This window comes from Endocarpon pusillum, assembly GCF_000464535.1.
Source record: "Endocarpon pusillum Z07020 unplaced genomic scaffold scaffold1611, whole genome shotgun sequence".
In the NCBI taxonomy this organism is placed as follows: Eukaryota; Fungi; Ascomycota; class Eurotiomycetes; order Verrucariales; family Verrucariaceae; genus Endocarpon; species Endocarpon pusillum.
In genome coordinates, this window is record NW_006916042.1 from 109,420 (window position 1) to 130,674 (window position 21,255).

At 49.9% G+C, this 21,255-nt stretch overlaps 6 protein-coding genes across 6 annotated transcripts; 3 read left to right on the forward strand and 3 right to left on the reverse strand.

Moving 5' to 3' along the window:
* Positions 1–134: 134 nt before the first annotated feature.
* Positions 135–4,776, reverse strand: EPUS_05536 (uncharacterized protein; the record flags this gene model as incomplete). The annotated part of the gene is made up of 10 exons (XM_007802341.1): positions 135–393; positions 798–988; positions 1,056–1,244; positions 1,689–2,215; positions 2,270–2,391; positions 2,441–2,556; positions 2,605–2,685; positions 2,709–3,134; positions 4,029–4,691; positions 4,753–4,776. 10 exons carry the CDS (start codon positions 4,774–4,776, stop codon positions 135–137), a joined length of 2,598 nt encoding a protein of 865 aa, XP_007800532.1.
* A 1,844-nt stretch (positions 4,777–6,620) lies between these two features.
* On the forward strand, positions 6,621–7,616 carry EPUS_05537 (uncharacterized protein; the record flags this gene model as incomplete). The annotated part of the gene is made up of 3 exons (XM_007802342.1): positions 6,621–6,820; positions 6,871–7,036; positions 7,242–7,616. 3 exons carry the CDS (start codon positions 6,621–6,623, stop codon positions 7,614–7,616), a joined length of 741 nt encoding a protein of 246 aa, XP_007800533.1.
* A 1,582-nt stretch (positions 7,617–9,198) lies between these two features.
* Positions 9,199–10,249, forward strand: EPUS_05538 (uncharacterized protein; the record flags this gene model as incomplete). The annotated part of the gene is made up of 3 exons (XM_007802343.1): positions 9,199–9,252; positions 9,302–9,938; positions 10,032–10,249. 3 exons carry the CDS (start codon positions 9,199–9,201, stop codon positions 10,247–10,249), a joined length of 909 nt encoding a protein of 302 aa, XP_007800534.1.
* A 687-nt stretch (positions 10,250–10,936) lies between these two features.
* EPUS_05539 (uncharacterized protein) lies at positions 10,937–13,530 on the reverse strand (the record flags this gene model as incomplete). Its single annotated transcript, XM_007802344.1, has 4 exons — positions 10,937–11,281; positions 11,429–12,358; positions 12,416–13,408; positions 13,480–13,530. The coding sequence occupies 4 exons, from the start codon at positions 13,528–13,530 to the stop codon at positions 10,937–10,939; spliced, it is 2,319 nt and encodes a 772-aa protein (XP_007800535.1).
* A 1,706-nt stretch (positions 13,531–15,236) lies between these two features.
* Positions 15,237–18,007, forward strand: EPUS_05540 (uncharacterized protein; the record flags this gene model as incomplete). Its single annotated transcript, XM_007802345.1, has 12 exons — positions 15,237–15,445; positions 15,503–15,992; positions 16,048–16,491; positions 16,544–16,810; positions 16,861–16,896; positions 16,944–17,010; positions 17,059–17,077; positions 17,130–17,160; positions 17,208–17,225; positions 17,271–17,299; positions 17,352–17,526; positions 17,573–18,007. The coding sequence occupies 12 exons, from the start codon at positions 15,237–15,239 to the stop codon at positions 18,005–18,007; spliced, it is 2,220 nt and encodes a 739-aa protein (XP_007800536.1).
* Positions 18,008–19,482: 1,475 nt separating this feature from the next.
* Positions 19,483–20,631, reverse strand: EPUS_05541 (uncharacterized protein; the record flags this gene model as incomplete). Its single annotated transcript, XM_007802346.1, has 1 exon — positions 19,483–20,631. The coding sequence occupies one exon, from the start codon at positions 20,629–20,631 to the stop codon at positions 19,483–19,485; it is 1,149 nt and encodes a 382-aa protein (XP_007800537.1).
* Positions 20,632–21,255: the final 624 nt, after the last annotated feature.

A 21,255-nucleotide genomic window follows, 5' to 3' on the forward strand; every position in this document is an offset into this window, starting at 1 on the left:
GTCGTTCACTAAGCATCCAGTCAAATGGGTCACCTTATCAGAGTCTGATTGCGATTCGCTTCTTCCACATTGCATTGACTGTTTCACATGTGCCTCGACAGCGGTTCCTGGGTCATGATTCCTTGTTCTGAGTTTCAATCTCCATCTGAGGTACCCGTCTCGGTTTCTGACGATTCAGATGCCAGAGACCCATCCTCGTCATCCGAGCTTTCGTACTGCGTAGATGGATTCGATTCGAATGGCGTTAACGGCAATCCCACCGGCTCATTGAGCATCCAGCGCACGGAGATATTCAGCCATTCTTTTGTTAGGTTGCGAAAATCGAGAAACTCGCTGTATCGAACCTGCAAGCGTTGGTGCTCTGGAGACATGTATGCTTGAAGAATGCGAGCTCTGCTACCGTATATGGATAGCATGAGTATCAGATGGTGTTAACTTGGTATTGCTCATTGTGAATGATGAAACACTGACAGGAATGACTTCGTGCTTGAGATAGGCTTTTCGAAGCATTCTAGCGCCCATCAATTCAGGGAGTATCATCAATTCGTGACGGGTTGGCCCCGTGACATTCTTAATCTCTCCACATACTAAGCACGAACGATGTGGAAGTCCATGTTTGGCCGTGAACGTTCTGGGGAGTGACCACCTGGTCTGCTCGGTGGGTTCGTTCATCCCACGTTCAACAGAGGAAGGAATTCTAATTTCTCTAGCAAGTTGCTCTTCGAAACGACAGTAAGGTCTTCACCTCACTCAAGTCAGCCAACCGTATACAAGGTATTATTATAAGTTGTACTAACCCGACCGGCTTCCATGATGTGAACTCATATGCATACAAGATGTCTTCCTCATTTTCTCCTGGATACCCAAGACAGAAAAGCTGATCATAGATCGCACGCCAGATCTCGTAAGCATCGTTTTCAATTGGGGAGCTGTCATCAAACGAGAGTCTTGGAATTTGAGGTTGCTTGTCGGAGGTGTCCAGATGCTCCTGTGACATTGGTCGAAAGTACATGCTTCTTGTTGGAATTGGCTGTACGCGTACGGCCAATTCCAACATTTCCCCGGTTCGTTTCTTCAATGAGATTGAATTGACAGATGTCCACACCTCGACGATGTAGCTCGTCTGCTTGCAAATTGGAGACCATGCTGCTTCGGAAGTATACAAAAAGCACATCGAGCTTGTTGAACAGATCAAAGCAACGCTTTGCATTACGCTTGTAATGTAGATCCACGGAGGTAGTCATCTGGAGCCCATCAGTCTTGCGTCTTGCTGCCGGTGTGTTGCAGTTGCATCCTGTATATGCTCTTCATGGTGCCCTTCCATTGGGCTTGTGTGATTTCATGGTGGCGGTAACTGGGGTCCTTGACAGACGTTCCGATGCCTGCTGGTGTGCAATAGCCTGGTCGATGCTTATATCGGCAGTAAAGCACAATGGTGACCTGATCAATATCTTAACGTGAGTACTTTACAAAAGTTGACTGACTGGAACAATTTGGGCTGCAGAAGAGCTCTATGAGTCAGTGCTTCTTGCTGACGATAACAGGGGGGCGAGGAGCTCAGCCTTTTCCGTTCACTGAAAGCCCTCGTGCCATCCAACAATACGCTGGCATCATAATCTGCACTGTGAAGTTTTCCTCTATATCCATGCAATCCTGGTATTGCAGTTAATTTAGCTACCTTCTCTTACAATCATCCATCGCGACTTGTTCTTCTTGCGAGGGTTAAAGTTCTTATGGAGGGGCCTTGATCTATCGCTTCGAGGGAGTAACCCAATCGTCTCTTTAACTGCTTGCATAGTACGACTCGCCGTAAGCTTGGCTACGAATAGACTCCTGTTCATTTCAGACTGGCGAGGCGAGCCTTTCGAACAAAGCCGCAAATAGTTTTCTCGGACTTCTTCAAGCGCTTTTGCGACCGCACCTGCCACCGATTCTTTGAGGGAGCGTAGACTAGAGTTTTTGAACTCAGCCGCTAGTTCTTGGATTGGGACTTCCTCGTTCCGGACGTGACGTAAGATGTCAAGTAGATTTGATACTCCTGGACGGTTTTCGAGGTCGTAGGAAATGCCTTCTTGTGAGTCTGTCAGCGCTGTGCGGAATTTCCGATGTATAGTCTCTTCGTTGTCTGTGATGAGTATTCTCGAATTTGGGTTGGGATCCGATTTGGACATCTTCTTGGTCGGGTCTGTGAGAGACATGATTCGTTTGGCAGGCGCTGTGGAACTTGTAAGAGTTGCTCTCACATGTAGGATGAAGAATAATCACATACAGATCATAGCTTGTGGAATCTGGAAGAATTTTTGACCATAAGTGTGGTTGAAGCTGTTGGCCAATGTCCTGGCGAACTCGATATGTTGCTGCTGGTCTTCTCCAATAGGGACATGGGTAGCGCTGGGTAAAATTTAGAGCAGATCAGATGGTCAAGAGGTGGGCAACTCACTTGTAGAGCAGAACATCTGCGGCTTGAAGCACTGGATAGGAGAACAATCCCAGTTTCAGGGCAGACTTTGCACTGCTGTCATGTAAGGAAGCATCCTCAGGCAGATTCAGTTTGCTCTGTATATCTTTCAGCTACGAAACAATGTTCACACGGTGACGAAGTACCTTCCACTGTGTCATTCGTGACAAGTATCCGGTTGAAGCTAAGGTGCTGAGGATCCACATCAACTCCGTATGCCCTGCCACCTGCTATCGTTAGCGATGCTAACATTAACACTGCCAGGTACATAGCTTGCTCTTGACTGAAAGAAGATTCGTGATATCTTGGGATCCAGGCCAACAGCTAGCAAAGCGGAATATGTCTCTAGATTCCATTTCCAAAGCAGTTCAGGGTTTTGCGGAACGGTCAGGGCGTGATAGTCAACAATTGAGAAGTTGAGTATATCATTCTTTGATCTTTCGTTCTGTAGTCGAACCCATGGTCGAAAGGCACCAAGGTAATTACCAAGATGGGGGACCCCTGTGGGCTGAACGCCAGAGAATATGATCCGCGACGGAGCATCACGCAAAGCACTGCTGTAGGTCCAGCGACGGCCTCGGAGACTAGAGTTGCAAAAAGCTCGCCTGTGAGAGTTGAAGGTCAATGGTTTACCCTCTAAGGCTCTACGATTGTAACGACAGGGTTGCATGTCGTTCTGGGAAGAAAGGTGGTTAGAAAGAGTAGACCAAGACTGCAGGATGGTGATCATACCGTGACTAGTACAATTACTACGTAGTACTACTAGTACTATTAGTACTGTAATAACAGCCCCTAGTTAATTCAACGTTGCTTGGCTGCTGATCCTGTACGTACGTAGTACTAGTAGTACTCGTGTTGCCCAGTAGGGCTATCAGCCAGAAGCATTCTGGCCTGCCATGGCTCAGTGGATGGCAGAACGTGCGCACCACACCACAAAAGACTCACATTTTACGGCGACCCGCTGCAACATATGTAGGATACTGTGTTGCATTGCATGAGATTGTCTTATCCATTTGCTAAAGAGCCAAGAACTTCCTCCCAGGGTATCTATCTCTGAATCTCACAGGCCTGTTTTCCTGCACGGGTGACTAGATGAGAACCCACACCGTGCGCCAATATAGCATTACTATTTTCAGAACGAAAGGACTGTACATGTCTCTTGTTTCCTCGCCATGCATCACGTGCAATGGTTGCGTAAGCCTATTCACCTTCTGCCTTGTTCACCACCTCTTTCGGACAATAGATGAGTCTTGGGCTTTGCACATCTTTGTGTCGAGTCTCTGTGATTGCCGTCGGTATTCCTGCTTCTGTGCGTGAGTCTGCTGCTGAGTCTTTGATCCGCTTCTCCATGCAAGGACGGTCCATCGGCAAGTCTGATTAGTCATCAGGTGATGAACCGTTGAGGGATATTACGGGTTCTTTATCAGGTTTGTCCCCGTCGAGAACAAACATCATTAGCAAGATCGGCACATTGTCAAAGACCTCATGCGCGACATCTACTTTGTCGCCGCCCAGCTCTCCTCTGCAGCGTATGCCAGGTAGATCATTGCTCAGGATCCATCTGGCCTACCTGCTGCGATGGCATATGCCCGTAAGGTCCATACATGCCCTCGAACGTCATCTGCTGACCAGGGTTGACGTTGCCGTACCCGCCAGTGGGATCTGTACCAGGAACGTGGGTAGGATATCCCATGGGTTGTGTCCTGTACTCCTGATCTGGCTGGCCCATTGTGCCAGGGTGACCCATAGCGCCATAATCCATGTGCTGCTGCTGTGGTGGTGGAGGCTGCTGCGGCATCTGTCCACCCGGTTGAGGCACGCCTGGCGCTGCAGCTGCTGGAGGAGGCGCTGCGGCGCCTTGTCCCGTTCGCTTGCTGTGGCCTTGTGAGTCTTCTCGGGGGACGATATCGATCAGGAAATCGAACATATCACTTTTTGCTAATGCGGCTGCAATGTCCGAGCGTTGTAGGGTCCGCCTCTTGTTATCTTCTGCGTGAATCCAAGCGCGCATGGTCAGTTCGGTGATGAATATGTCGCAGCCTTTCGCAAACAGAATAGGGGCCTCAGCGCTGATCATTTTGACTTCTGGATCTGCTTTCATGACCTTTTTGATGCGCGCAAGAGGTAATTGGTGAAGCTTGAAATCATGGCTTTCGGTTTCGAGGGCGGTGATCGTTTGATGCCAGTAAGTCGCAAGGATGTCTCGAGCAGTACCGGTGAGTCCTTGATTTATCTGTAGATGAAAGGTGACGTTAGTTCGTGAGACCACGGTGAGCTCGAGAAGGGGGGCTTACATTCGCCCACGGACCCGAATACATATCATTCTGTGGTAAGTATCCGGATGCTGTTAGCTGTAAAGGTCAGATTGATGCGCTCATAGCTCAGGAGATTGTTTGCGACATACTGCTGCGCTTGCGCCTGTATGATGACTCGGATTAGCTTATGAATAGCGATGGATGGTCACACCGTAAGGCTGCAGAAAAAAGGCAACATGAAGTCAAAGCGTAGAATTAGGCACGAGCATTCGAGGCTCAACGATTGGATAGCGGGACGATATGGCTGCCATGCCATTGATGACAATGGAGAATTCTGATCGAGGAATTGGGTCCAAAACATACCATAATGACCTCCCTGGTTGACATCATATACGGGCTGCTGGGTTCTTTGCTGTTGCTGCCCGCCGCCAGCTGTAGACGGATCCATGGCTCCTTGGATTCTGTTTGTCGCGCCGTTCGATTCTCAATCAGGATTACCAGGATGTGCTTCTGCGCCGCACAGTATTTCCTGATTGGTATGAAGCTCTTCACAAACGGGTAAGGAGAGCTGCGTATAATTGGATTCGACTCGGTAGGAGGAAAGGAGGAAAAACGTTGATTCGTGGACGGGTGTGAAAGTGGGAGAACAGAAGCGGTGTAGAGCAGGGTGGCAGCTGGGGCGGGCTTCCGGTGGATGGGTCGAGGGGGTGAATGCGACGGAGGATTCGGTCACTCTGCAGCAAAAGTTGTGAGGGGTAGTAAAAGTATGGACGGGCCAAAAGGTGATGGGAGCGATAGAAGCTGCGTCTTTAGCTGAGTACGTCTATCACTGCTATGGTAATATGTGATAATTCTATTGCCTGCTTGGGTGGAAAAGGGGCGCTCGAAGCTGTTCTTATGAACGCAAGCTCTACGGAAAGTAAACATGAAGCTCTACTGTGGCCAATCGGCAGAGGATGGAGCTCTGAAGCTTCTGCATCCAATGACTTTGTCTGGCAGATTGTCATCGTGGCTCCAAACCTGGTCGAGCCACACAGTTGACAACTTGACTAGCGGCTCAAGGCGAAGCTTCCATTCAGTGGCATGCTCTTCTACTGGCTCGTCACCAACGAGCCGTTGGGGAAATGCCTCACTTTGAAGGCGGTGATAGGCTTCTCGTCGATAGGGCTGAAAGCGCCGGCAATCCTCTTCGTGTTGGATTGGTTAGGTGTTTGTACAAGTCACTGGGTCTGTCAGGTACCCGCTCCACTCTCAAAGGCCCATTCGTACGCAGTACGGTGTCGTGCAACAGCGGTAATGACGAACGAACGCAAAGCATCTCAACGTCGCTTAGGGACCTCCATGGCTCCGGGCTTGAAGGTTAGTAACGTCTGCCAACTGTCCATCGAACTGCCTCTGCCATTTGGACAGTGGCCAGCTGAACACTGATCCACCGAAGATGCCAATCAAATCGCAGGCTGCACTGGCTCAAAACTCCTAATGCTGTCGCAGGGTTGAATTCGTCCCTTTGCAGATTGATCCTGAGATAAGTGAGGGATAGTGTTGGGAAAGGGCCACATCAGGGTCTGCGAAGATGCTTCACTCTGGCTGGTCCGCAGTTCCGCGAACTCGTTAAATCCATGTCGAGATCAAGTATTGCTAGAGAAGAGTGATCAGCCTCGCTTTAGGTATCAATGCAGGAACCAAGATGTGTTGTCAAATGAAATGGGGAAGATGGAAATGAGATGATTGGTTGCCTCTCTTGCTCGGCACACCTTCCTCTTACACTAGATTTTTGGGCTCACTCTAGCCAAACTTTCTCGCAGCAAAGAACGAAGTACTATGCAGGAGGAATGATAAAGAATATCCTGACTCACCGCTCCGGGTAAGATCACACGTCTCACATTTTCAAATCTCGATCTACCTTTATGGCGCTGCAGGCCACCGCTCTTGAGCCTGCACCAAGCTCCTCAGAAGAGTCCGGCATCCTAAGCGATGAACAGATCGAGCAGCTTCTGCACGAGGCCGAAGTGAGGTTGAAAGAAGCGTCCGAGTCGATCGTTCAGGCTGCAAGAGCCCCAGAACTTCAGGACATTATTTCAGTGGGCAATATTCGGAAGCGAAAGCCGTATGTGTGCATTACCTATTACTGAGCCAGTAATGATTAAGAGTCTGAAGGTTGCCGAAGCTCATTGGTAGCCTCAAGAAAGCGTCCTATATCGAACAGAAGAATGGTATTGCTCAGGCCGATGGAAAACGACTGCTAGTCGACAAGCACAGGAAGCTGTCCAATGGCTTGAGAGCCGTTGAGCTGGATCAACTGGTGAAAGGATCGAAGAAGAAAGTGAGCTACCATTTACAAGTCATCCTGCAGCACATCCATGAGGAAAATCAACCGAATTATGCATTCTTGAGGCAGATCAGCGATTCGTCTTGGATCGTCCTGCCTTCATGAGAGCCAAATCTTTCATAGTTACTCTGACCAACCCGATCTCTCTTATCGTGCTTTCTTAGGATTCAGTGACTTCAGAGGCTAAAAACCCCTATAGGATGAGAGACCGACATCCGGAGCTGAATGGTTTGACCTACCGAAGACAGTCTTAACACCGCAGTTGAAGCGCGACCTGCAATTGATCGAAATGCGATCCGTTCTCGATCCACATCGGCATTACAAGAAGGCATCAGGCGAAAACAAGGTTCCCAAGTTCTCGCAAGTAGGAACAGTCATTGAGGGGCCCACAGAGTGGTACAGCTCTAGGATCAACAAAAAGGATCGAGCGAGAAATTTTGTGGAAGAGGCTATGGCTGGGGAGAAAGAGTCTGGTCGTTTCAAGAGAAAGTACAACGAGATTCAGGAGAAGAAGACAAGTGGCAAAAAGTCATACTATAAAAGCTTGATCGATAAGAGGAAGAAGCGCAAGTGATTCCAGTCGCTCCGTTGGTTTCTATTATCCCGAACAGCTGCGCCATGAATGCTTGCAGCGCCAGCCCAGCAATGATGCACGAGCATCCTCAACAGATCAAAAGACATCCGCGATGATCTGGCTTACCAAATTCTGTAACCTGTCAGCACCATCACGGTACAACTGATACTCCACCAAAATCCTACCTGGAAATCAACCGCGGCCAGTCGCCCCTCTTCAATGACTTCTTCATGATTTGCTTTGCCCTTATCATCAATATCCTTAAGTTGCTGAGCGGTGGCATTCTCAAGAAGCGGATCATCACCGCGAGGACCAGGTTCAAGCAGCGCATTATTAGTAACTAGGCTCAAGGCCAATACGCGAATGCCGCAATGTCTTGCTACTATTATCTCGGGCACCGTCGACATCCCTACTAGGTCAGCACCTAGTTGGTGGAGCAAACGACATTCAGCCCTAGTCTCGTAGCTAGGTTGAGTCAGCATACGGATTCTGGCGGGATGGACCGCATGCAGTTATACCTGGGTCCTCCCACAAATGCATATACACCTTCATGAAGTCTTCGTGTGCTACCGCTCACCTTGCTCTTTTGCCACGCGGCGTGTGCAGCTCTTCTGAGGTCGAGGTCATATGCGTCAGACAGTGGAGGGAACCGGGGTCCGAAGTGGTCCATATTTGGCCCTCGAAGCGGATGGGCACCAGCGAGACCGGCAAGAAAAATATGATCATTCAGGATAACAATATCGCCAACGGCATATTCGGGATGCAGCCCTCCGGCTGCATTGGTGACGAGTATAGTTTCTACACCGAGAAGTTTAAAGACCCGTACCGGAAATGTGATTCTCTCCATCGAGTGCCCCTCGAAATAACTCCCAAGTCAGCTTGCGGCGATCTTTTAGGATAGCTAGCTTACGAACTGTGTTCGTCCTACCATCAATACAGCTGGCACCTTTCCTGCAAGAAATCCAAATACTAGTCTGCCCGCATGCCCTTTCACTAGATCGGTGCAATTTCTATCAGGAGTCGGAACCAATCACAAGCACGGACGTCTTACCCGCAGAACGTGAGAAGTGAGGTATGAAGGCGTAGTCTAACTCAACCTTGTCTTTGTCATGTACAGTGCCAGCAAGGCCTCCCAATCCAGACCCGCAAATGATGGCTACCCTTGGCTCTCGAAGATTTCTGGGTACCTTGTCTCTCAGAAAATCTGCACTTTCCATGTACATTTCCATAGTTGTGTTGTCCATAGTCAAAGCGCAAACGAGATACTTGGTCCGCTGAGTTAGGACACGCTCGGCCCTGTGCATAGGCAGGCGCTGGAGCAAGCAGAATGAAACTGTAAGAAGAGCATTGAAGGTTTCTTGCTCTCGGTGTCGTTGTCTAGCGTATTTGGATCAGCAGAGATGATAGGCGGCGTCTCTGAGTCTAGTTGTTTACCGGCATCGAAATCGAAGGCTATGCTTACGTAACTTGACCCAGCTTTCACTGCCGACAATATTGGCTGTTTGGAAGAGTCACATCTTACCATCATCGTCCCATCAGTTTACCCCGTCTTCATCGTAGCTTTTGGGTTGGAAAGCATAGGATGTCGGGACCCAGGTCTTTACGAGCTGCTTTCGAGGCCTGCCAGCCACTGCGAGTACGGAGCAAGTCAGTCTCCAAGACGACGCCCGATTGACAATTGCTAGAAACCATCCCCTTATTCGAAAACCCCATCAAGCTATCGCAGCTTCTATACATCACGCGCCTCTCTCCTTGCAGAACCATCTCTGTCTCCTTCAGAAAAGCCGTCCGACTCCTACGACCTTCAGTCACGCATCGAAACCCCTCAAACTCAGCCCATCACCAGGACATCTGTCAACGAGCAACCCCCCTCCCCCCCCAGCGCCTCATCATCTCCTCCAAAGCCCCAGCCTACCCGTCGACTGCGCTTCCCCCGCGCCGTACAAGCGTCCTACCTGCAACCCCTCCGCTACAAAGGCGGCCCAACATACAACCACCCCGTTTGTACGCTGCAACTCCGCTCCTTCTCCGTCCGCAACGTTGAGTTCATGGCCGACTTCGCCATGCGCGCGGCCTTCTACCTCAAGCTCCGCGCCAGGGGGCCTGTCCCTCTACCGAAGATCGTGCAGCGTTGGACCGTTCTCAGGTCAAATTTTATTAATAAGAACAGCCAGGAGAACTTTGAGAGGATCACGTTGAGGAGGCTGATCCAGATTCAGGATGGGCATACGGAGGTGGTCAAGGTTTGGCTTGCGTATTTGAGAAGGTACGCTTTTTGGGGGGTGGGGATGAAGGCTAATGTTTGGGAGTTTGAGGGTTTAGGTACGTTGTCCCAACCTCCGGCGCTATACATCTATAGGAACGAATCGCTTTGGGTTTTTTTTGGGGGCATGCTAACCACTTTTGTCTCTGTAGATGTCGCTGGAAACATGGACAAAGCATACTTGGACATCGAGCAAGAGCTCGACGAGAAGCTTTCTTCCTTTGGCTACAAGCACAACGTTGCTGGCAAGAGATCGGTGCCGAATCTGCTGAGGAACCAGGGTATGAATTTGCCGGGTAGGCCGATGATGGAGCTGCGAGGGGACATTAAGAGGGAGAGACAGCCGCATTTGACGGAGAGTATATACTAGACGTTCGTCCATGGCTCCACCACAGATAGGATGTCTTGTAGATGGAGAGATGAGGATGAAAGACCTTATCCGCGAGCCATAAGCATGCAGAGATATGTGTGCGGATAAGCCGGCAGATCTTGCAGATCTCTTCATCTGCATACAAAGAGAACATCATACAATTACAGTGACTGCCATCTTCCACATCCCGTCTCCAACCTCACGGATCGTGAGACCAAGTCGCCCGATCTAGCCCCCGTGTTTACGCGAGGGCGATCGACTGTGACCCGACTTTAGTGGAGCTCAGCACAAGAAGAACAACAACTTGTCTTGAGTGGGTTTCTTCTCCTCCCAATTACTGGTTCTATTCTGATTCAGTACGGGAATGTCGGCTGGATCCTGTTGTGCAGGCTCGTCGGTGACTTTGAGCTCTGTTCTCGCCTCCTGAGCCTGGGCCCCTTTCCCTAATGTCGTGGACGAAACAGGAAGGTAGCTTTCGATTGAGAGGTTGGAAAAATTAGTGACTATAAGCAGTCACAAGCTGTGCGTGTTCTTCTATTGATCCAGTCCTACCAGATGAGCCACTTCTTGACCAAGCTCCGATGTTTGGTAATAGTAGACTGTGCTACGTAGGACGCCTCGCGGATATCCCTTGTCCCAACGCACCAAGCAGGTAACCATCAATTCGGATCCTTTCACGCATCTATCCTACCTCATCCCAAATCTAGTCCCGAACCCCTTTAGCCTCTCCGCCGCACTGGTCGCCGCAGTCTGCGGCGCGGCTTCTACAACCTTCGTGATCTTCTCCAGCAGCAGCGGCCCATTCAGCGGGTTCACCTGTCCATATTTCCTATTCCTCAAGCCACTATCATAGAACTCGTCTGAATTGTCCGACTCCATCAGCGCGACGGTCTGTTGGAGCTCATCGAGGTTCTGTTGGAGGATTGGGTTTTGCAGGGAGGAGACGAAGTCGCTAAGGAAGTGGACGTCGATGCTTAGGGCGGAGATGCCGTTGGGGTTGATTTTGGTAACGGTGGGGGAGAGGGGGAGGGCCTGTTGGGAAGATATTTGTTATTTGAAGGCTCAAGTGAGGAAGGTATTGCTTGTGAAGAGGGAGAAAGCCAGAGGAGAGAAGGTTAAGGTTCCCGCCGGTTTGAGATCTCTAGTAAATTCGCATAAACAAGACGCTGCTCGACTTACTAAAATTGCTTTGGCTGCATGACTGATGGCGTCAAAGTAAATGAGTTCCTTGATCTCGGTCGGAAGACTAAGCAGCATTGAATTCATGATATTAGATAGGTACTGCGTGAGTGTCTGGATGTATGTGCTGGGTTCGATCGGCTTCGTGGTTCCAGCCCAATCATATTCTGCCGTCTCTACCAAATCATCAATCTTGGAATTGACAAGCTCAAAGATACGCTTTTCGGCTGTCTTCTTGTTGTTTCTGAACTTTTCCGTTGCCCTGAGAGAGACTGACCCAATACTTGATTCGGGTGACCGCGCTTTGACGAGCAAACTTTCTAGTTCTTTGCAGGCAGTTTCGAAATGTTCGAGGTTGATAAGGATTTGCACAATTTGACCAATGTATTGGACGCTTAGTTTTTGGACCAGCGAACCACACACTTCTTCGCAAAGAAGATCATCGAGAGCAACTCTCAGAGCCTCATCAACAACCTCACGATGCGGGAAATCATCGTTGGCATAGAAGTAGAACTGGTTGAGGAAGTTCCGGATGTCGATGCAGCACAGAGGGTACATTTGCGAAAATGGCAGAACACAGGGAAACTTCGTATCATCAACAGCTCGCTCAGGGCAATACCAGCTGACGGTAATGACCTTCTCAAACTCTTCGGCATTTTGTATCGGCATAGGCATATAATCGTCTGTAGATACAATCTCGAGAAAATCGTCGCTAAACCTACGTTTGAGTAATTGAGCATATTTCTCAAACAGGGTCAGGAGAAAGCCGCTCATCGCAGCGGTAGGGAACCTCCAAGTGTTCATGGTCTGGATGAAGAGCGCGATGAGGTTCTTGACTTTGAGTAACTGTTCGGCGTTGTCAACATCGGGTAGCGCTTTGCCTATTAGTGATATCGCTGTTTGACATAGCGAGTCCCACAGCTCTTCGACCTAAACACGATCATCAGTACACTAAGAATCGGAGACCTTGGCAGAGCAACGACTTACATCGATCGAGGATCTCAAATCGGGCGCCCTCTTCATGGTTGCCCTTTCCACAATCGCAAAGCCAGCCATGTCCTCCAAGAGGGTATGAAGGTTTGCCATGTCTTCATCCACTAGAGATATCGAGGCAGGGAGAAGCAGCTCCTTCTGCCGCCTTCGGGTAGCTGCATACTCTGCACGAAATTTGTCCATCTGACCAAGTGATTGGTGGATATGTAGACACTCGAAGAGTGGTGTAAAGTCGACCTGTAAGTCATCGTTGTTCAGCACATCGTATTCCTCGTGTTCATCAGATACTAGCTCAATGGCGGAATTAAGCTTGAAATTCGAAAGATACGGTGTTCTTTCAGCCCTCTCTTGTTGGCGTTGCTTGCGTAGATCTGTGTTGTAGAAGGAAAGTTCTCCAAGATACTGCGACATCTCCCGAATTCTGAAGAGCCAGGTGTTGAGATCATTCATGACCGCATCGGCAATCGTCTTCTGTGTTGCAGGCACTGATCGTCGGATCATTTCTGCAATTTTGTATTGGGTGACACTTCGGAGGTGAACATTCTGCAGTTCGTCCAGGGCCCGCAAGGCAGCATAGAAATTTTTCCTGGCGAGTAGGTCATGCACCTGATTCGCAAGGCGGAGAACTTCAAGACAATCTTGAAGTGCATTGCCTGCCTCATTAATATTCTGCCTGACTCCTCGGGAGTCGACAAGGGCTTTCTTTTGCTGCACAAGTCTCTCGGTACTTGATTGAATGGATTGACTTAAGCTCAAGATTTCAGTCGTGAGGTTAACAGTACCTTCACGGATGCGCAATAGCTGGTTGACAGATGTTACGAATTCTTGATGACTAGCGTTACATATTCGCTCAATCTCATTCTCCCTATCTCCGGCAAATTCTGATAACGAATGTAGGAGTTGTGAGGTCTTGTTGCCATGGCTGTATTCACTGATCGAAGGTATGAGTTGGTCCAAATAGTCTGTGTCCGAAGGTGAGAGCACGATCTAAACACACGGGCATTAGTCGCAGCCAGCTTCAATAATACTTACACCATCCGACAGGTCAACAAACTGACCTGATTCAACACATACGAGGGGTCACTCCGAGCAGGAACGATAGAAGGCATCTTTGGCCTCAAAATTTTAAACTATCTTCATCCCACCTTTCAAGCAACACCCAAGTCTGTTTACCACCCTCCGTATCTTGCACTTCTCTGTTGTTGTTCTCTGCGCTGGTGAGAGAATAAAGACCACAGCGTGCACACAATCCGCATGCAGTGCACACAAAGATGACCGTGGAGATTCGAGAGCCTGCAGCAACGATCAGGAAGCAGCTTCAGGTTCCCTGTATCATGGTTAAGAGCATCTTGCCCTTTTGCTCCAGAGCCTGTCCCCGATCACAGGGCTGGTGATCAGACGCCGCGCCAAGACGCTAGTTGCGGTTAATCTGACAACAGCCGCCTCATGCTGAAACTTCTATCCCCTTTGGGAAGGAGCAGTCCACTTCCTATGTCGAATATGGGTGTCGTGGAATGTGAATATAACGTTGAAGAGCGCTCGCGAATGTCCTAAAGACCTATTAAAGCAGATGAGCTGCGGCGTTGCCGAACTGTCGGTAGGACATCATGCGATGGCTGCATAGAATATGGGAAAGATGAACCCCATATATAAACAAGATGTGGCTGCAGCGTTGCCCAACGTCATTTACATGATATCACATCAGCCCATGGCTTTGAACCGTGAAGACTATGGCGCTCGCAACGATAAAGAGTGGGTAGGTGAAAATTCGCACCTTCCAGCCAAGCGTCAGCCCGTACCTTCCGCATTCGATCTATGAATCAGGATGACAGCCTATGGAGCCCTGGGAGGGCCTGGAAGAGGGAAGCAGAGGCACTCTGACCTGGCCTTGGTCTCATCTCACTTGGTTTACCACAGCCAAATTGTGTGAGGGCTCTTTTACGAAGTGAGAGACGCAGTGAGATCGATCAGAGATGACAGGAGCTTGGACCGCCTTCCCCTGTCGTTCTATGGCCTGGTGTGTTAAGCCAGAAGTGAGAGAGTTCCCGCACGATTTGGCGGGTATCGTTATCAGGTTGGGACCGTCCTGGACACCACGCATAGTGATTTATATGGTGCTTAGCCGGCTGCAGGAGCCCAATTCGACAACCCCCTCTCCAGCTGCTCCATTCTTTCCTCACTCTTACCATCCTGCCCTCGGATATTCTGCCAAGGTACAGGCTCTACTCCCAGCCCAATTGACTCTAGTGCGAGGACTGCTCGCCTGGCCATCTCCATATATCTCTCTCCCTCCACCAAATCTCGAAACTTTTCGCCACCATTCTTCTTCACACATCCCTTCGCCCCATCATCTACCTTTCCATCCTTCATCACAACTACTACTCGTAGCCTCGACGCCAACATCAATCTCATCTGCATCAGCAGCAGCATCTTCGCAACGCGTAAGTCATCCTTTTTCATCCTCATCTGATCTCACATCAACCCTCCCAAACCTCCCGGTGACGTCAATTGACGTGTCCTATCCCCAGCCTCAACATCCAACTCATCTGCTTTGGCAGAGACATCTTTGCTACGCGTAAGTTGACCTGAAATGTCTTTACTTGACACCTCATCATCATTCTCATCCGTTGTGGCGACTTCATTTGACGCGTCGTGCCTCAGGTTCGACATCAACTTCATCAGCATCATCAGCATCATCTTGCTACGCGTAAGTCAGTCCTCCACACCTTCATGTGGTGCCTCACAGTCCTTCCAACACCTTGACATCACTTCCAGTTCGACGCGTCCTACTGACACTGCATCGATTAGAAACAATATGACGCGCTCACTTGCTGGCACTGGCATGAGTTCAAGCAGTCCTCAGTCTTTGGGGGATTTCTCTCATCATGATACTCCGTCTACCAACTTGACCGCGTTCTCTCCAGATGTAGTAAAAGATGTGGACAAAGTCATTGCAAGCCGCTTCAAGGTCAGTATCACCTCTACCAATGAGGATGCGGTTGGCAGCGAGGATGGCAAATTATCGTAAGTGAAATGACGTGCCACAATTGGCGAAGAATTTTCTGCTTACAAACTTGGTAGTGAGCATGATCCTTTCACGGTTCCTACCCCTACTCCAGCACGATCTGCGTTATCTCCAACCGCCACAAGTTTCACTCCCGGCGAAGTCAAGGACACAAAGGTCACTCGTGAGCCTGTCTTGACTGCCAGTGGCCGCATCTCCACTGCTTGCATTGTGAAAGTTCCTGGCGAAGCGAAAGCCGCTCATGGTCGTGTAAGCTCCCTCCACGACAATACCATCCCCGACCTTGTGACAACCCAGGTCACTTATTTTGATCAGGCCCGTACTTCCCATGGTGCTATCGGAGAACCGTCTCCTCCTCAAGCTCTTGTAGACGCTCTTCGTCAACTGTCACTCGGTGGTGCTGCCATCGTCGATCAAGATGGTCACTACCGTTTCTCCAGCATCATGGAAGGTTCGTTCACCTCCGAGGAGATATCCCAGCGCGCTTTCAAGGTCTCTGTCTTCTTCGGCAAGGAGTCTCTTGGTCATCTTCAGATGCTCTTCAATGTAAGTCAACCTAAAAGTCAATTTATGTGATGCTTCAAACTCACTTCGTATCCAGACCACTACCTACCCATCCTTTTGTGGTGTCATCAGTCGTAGCGAAACCGCCGTAGAGACTCTCCTTGTCTCGTTCTCCGACATTCGTGATGCAGTCAAAGCTTTCGAGGACGTTCGCAAGGGTCACTGGGCCGTCACTTACGTAAACCCTAAGGCCCTTGGATTCGAGATCACTGGAGACTTCGGACTGAATGGGCCTTTCCGCACCATCAGCAACTATGAGGGCCAGCTCAAAGCTCAAATCCTGTTCAATCCTCAGAACCCCGCTCTGACTTCTCACTATGTCATTCCATTGATCAAGGACGTACTCAGCAAGTATGGTGAAATCAAAGCAATCCATTCTGATCCTTGTGCCATTCCTCACGTCAAGGCCTACCGCATCGAGTTTTACGACACTCGCTCTGCCACTGCTGCTCAGGCTGCTCTGAACAACAAGGATATCGGCGTAAGTTCTGTCGACAAACTATGTCCCCACATTTCCACTGATGTTCTCACAGTACGAAATCAGCATTAAGCTTGAGCCCAATCGTGACGACGCTGCTGATCCGATGGTCGAGACTGTACCTCGCCGCCATGTCGAGCAGCCAAGCATTACCGGCCGCTCTACTGTTCCGATGAATGACCCAGTCTACAACTCCCTGCCAGCAATTCACTACATGGACTACAATCGTTCAGCTCAAGGCGGTTTCGGTCATGCTCCGGCTCCCAATCACAATCAGGTCGACATCATTCGCATTCGCCTTGGCCTTGACGTCCGTACTACTGTAAATCAACGTTCTCTCACCATGCTGAGGCTTTCCTAACATCTTCTTAGATCATGTTGCGAAACATCCCCAACAGGATCGATCAGGTATTGCCGCCACGTTCAGCGTTATGGTTCCATACTCACCTACCTAGGCAATGTTGAAGGCCATCCTTGACGAGACGAGCTTTGGGAAGTACGACTTCATGTATCTTCGCATCGGTAGGTCACTGTGGCTTCTATCAGTTCACGAGTGCTAATCCTTGATAGACTTCGCCAACAACTGCAAGTATGCTTGTAGAGTCTAACTGTACCTGATTTTGGGTCACTGACACTTGTAGCGTCGGATATGCGTTTGTCAATTTCGAGGATGTATGCCACCTAGTCCCCTCTTCGATGCTTTTTGCTGACTTTCCCAGCCCATATCTATCATTGATGTATGTCCGACCTCTTCAAGCATCCTTCCATCACTGACCTTGTAGTTCGCCAACGCTCGTGCTGGCCGTCGCTGGTAAGACCCATCCGCCATACACCTTCAGTTACCTTCACTCATTTCAACTTAGGAATCGCTTCAGCAGTGACAAGGTCGCAGAAATTTCTTATGCCAGTATGGACATGTCCGTTGTCTGTGACTTACCATCTCTAACCCCCTTCATAGCCATCCAAGGCAAGGACTGTCTCGTTCAGAAATTTCGAAACTCTTCTGTGATGCTCGAGCATCCCACATTCCGTCCCAAGGTATTTCCTGGCCGTCTCCCCTCATTGTCTGTACTGACTCCTCCAGATCTACATCACCGGTACTGGTCCCGACGCTGGTAGCGAAGAGAAATTCCCAGGACCCGACAACCCATCAAAGATGAGACGTTCGGTGGAGAATGCAGAGACTGTCGGTATGCGGCGCTACCTAACCCGTGGTCCCAGTCCTGCTCATCATACCCGTGATGTCCCTACCTCCCCAACTGCCCATCGTGCCCGACAAGTCTGCTTCGTCTACGACCCACCAGCACGTGTCCCCATCCATGACCCCGAGACATCCCAAGGCCCTTTCGAGTTGACACTCACAGCCCTTGGAAATGCCTGCTGCTACTGTCCCGTCACTTCTTCTTACCTCTATGGTGTCACGCATTGCCCAGACTGTGAGGGACGTCGCAGCACACATCGCATCAACTTCAATCGTATCCCCACCCGCCACTTGCACAAGTTCCATTGCTTCGATTGAGTTTGGCCTGAATACTTATCGTGTTGACGCAGGTCTTTTTGCACCTCGCCATGGCCAGCAGTTTCGGGATGACCAACGCCGTCGACGATCTCAGTATGACCGAGGAACAACAGCAGCAGAAATGGAGGCTCGGCATGAAGGCATATACGACCCCGCTCGCGATCCCAGAACCTTCGGTGCACCTCGTTTCGGCCGGACGCCGTTTCTCCCATATTATTGACGCGTTTCACCTTGGTATTGTCCTGTTGGGGAATTGTGTACAACCTCAGGTCTGAACAGCTCGTACCTTGCCCACCGGCTTGGCTATGATGCCTTCAACACGACTTGGCGGTTGGTCTTTGTTTGAACGAATGGTCCTTGGGGATCATGACTGGAGAGCATCGACAAGCACATCACCAACGGCAACATTACACACATTGCACATCACCACATCACCTGTTCTTATTTCCCCCATCATGTCTGCCCCCTACCCCCATGTCACTTCACACATCACAACACATCGATCGAGCTTTGTCATCCACAACATGACTGACTTGTCGAACATGTACGAGTACTCTGCTTGAGCCTGCTTCACATGTTCGCACAGCCAAATCATGTACCCACAACCACATCAAGTCAGCCCAACTTGTGGAAACTTACCAACTGTCATGTACATGCGAGCTACTTGTGCGAAGGAAGGGAAGAAGAGCTGAATGAGCTGAATGAGCTGAATGAGCTACACCAAAAGTTTGTTTGTTAGCCAAAGTGATGTACTTTAGAACTCAAGGAGCAGATCGCGTCACCAACAGCGCACCTGATCCTAGCGAGTGATTCCCCTCGAAAAAGCAAAGGTGTAATTACACAAACCCCGTTCCTTCCATCGCGACGTTCTTGTGAGAGTAGTGCCTAGAAGATTCACAGTAGGACTTGACCTTGACAACGACAGCGACGGTGAAGTTACAGCCAGAGCCAATGCCATCACCAAAAACCCCGACCTTCTCATCGACCTGCTAATTCTTCTACCCCTCGGCTTTCCCACCTTGGTCAAGGTAGTTCAGGTTATTTCTTCTCTGCGTCTCCGAGCACTTGATCACTGTAGCCTATCCTCCTATGGTCCACACACCATCATAGACAGCTACGACACCGAATCAAAGTCGGAGCAGACTGTTGTTCAGAAAGTGCGAACTGGCTATCCTCTGTATTGGCCTGAGCCCGGGACTACAGCAAGTTCGACTTCTACATGGCAGGATTCCCCATGCTATGGTCCACTTGATAGGTTAGGTGCCAATGCAAGGGGTCATGCGTCGATAGCAGTAGCATGAATTGGACTACTTCCTATCTCATCGCTTGCAATGGACGACGTCTGATCTTAGCCATTCAAGATTCCGAACTTTCGCCATGGCCTGTCAGCACTGGGCCACGTCACCGCTCTTTAAAAAGTACGCCGTTCAATCCCCAAGCACCCATACTGTACTAATGCTACTCGGTCCCGCATATCACAGCACCTCGCTATTTACAAAATATTCAACCTCGTCATCCCCTTGCGTATACCTAAGCAGAAGCCTTGTCTTGGTCCAACTCAACAGCCTCACCCCAAGAAGCTCCCGTTCCTGCCAGTCGTCTTCCTCCCATGGCATTTCTTCGGACGCGCCCCCGGCTGTTCGCGGGCCTGGGAGTAGTGTGGTAATAGGAACAAAGTTTTTCTTTTTGGGCTTCCACAATGTGCAGACGCGGCCGTCTTCGGAGTCACTGCTGGTGACGGATAGGTTGGTCTTGATGGAGAGTCCGGCAGACATAGCTGTGGAAGCAATGGCCCTATCGTCAGAACCTTCGCCTGCAAGGTCGCTGTCGTCGACGTTGGTATCTGACCAATTGTCGAATGCGGCCATCTGGTGCCATAGCGTATCGGTGATCGAGAATTGCTCTGGTTGATGAAGAATCGAGGTCTCGTCGGCTGGTTGGGCGGAGTAAGTGCTCGAGCCGTTGTTCGAGTCGTGATCATTGTGCTTATCTGCACTTTGCTGGTATTCCTCCTCGTCCTTGGTTCTCTCAACGTGAAGCGCGGCAAAACGGTTAGAAACCGGTTCCAGGATCTGGAAGTCACCACCACGTAGCCTCGATGGTTGTGACAATGCTTCCTGAGGCATCCTACTAATTGGAGAGTTCGTGGTAGATTGTTGGCTTTGAAGATCTGGCTGGGGCAAGGATTGCCTCCAGGCGGCCAGGTCAGTGGCAGCCGTTCTTGTTGATATAGGCGATCCGCGGTAGCCATGCCGTCGACCTGTCCCACCTTTGTGGAAGGGACGTCTTCTATCACGGCAACCTTTGCACTCGCAATTCTTGGCGTGAGCCGCTGTGCCGGCATGGGACGCAATGTTGTCCTGCCTCACGACTGCGCGGTCATCTTTGTACTGTGTACTGATGAAACAGGGACTCTCGAAGAACTCTTCATAGGCTGGTGGGGATTCGTCTTCTGGTGGTCCATCTTTGGTAAGAGTGGCTTCAGCCTGAACCTGTCCGACAGCGAGGCGATTATCAGTGTCTACATGCAACTTGTCGACGATGAAGTGCGAGCAACGGAGAAGATTGTCAATTGACGCTTCAGCAACGTTTTGACCAAAACGCCGAACAAATGCAAAAACCATGGTGTTGACTAAAATGGTGAACGTTGTTGATGCCTCCAGAAATTAATGTGGTGTAGCAGAAGATGTATGATGAAGAAACATGTCAGAAGACAGAGGGAGGAGTAAGGGAAGACCATGGGGTTATGCGCTTGCCGTTGATGCTGGAGGAGAAGCTGCTATCCATCTCCGGCAGCTGCGTGTGCAACGAAGGAGGGAGAGAGCGAGGGAGGTTTGAGGAACCATATTGCATTCTGCATTAGGAGAACCGAAGCCAACACGAAAACTCACTGGTTACTCCACAACTCCTTTGACTATTCCAGTTGTTCGTCAGAGACATGCTCAAAGGCATAATCGAGTTTTTGCATCCAGATCATTATCAGCCATGTGGAAGCGATCGACATACGCAAAATCCTACTGGACTCCATCGCCAGCGACCCAAACGCTCCAACAGAGGAAGATTATCACAAAACAGGTACCACTCGTTAGCATATAAAATCACAATCGTAGCCTTCTTCCCAGATTCCAGCCGCGAGGCGTTCCGTCTTTTGTTCGCCTGAGAAATGCTGTCGAGCTTAAGAATATCGATAAAGGCGCTCGTTACAGATGATATGGTATGCGGAGCCATCAAGCACGCAATGTGCAGCT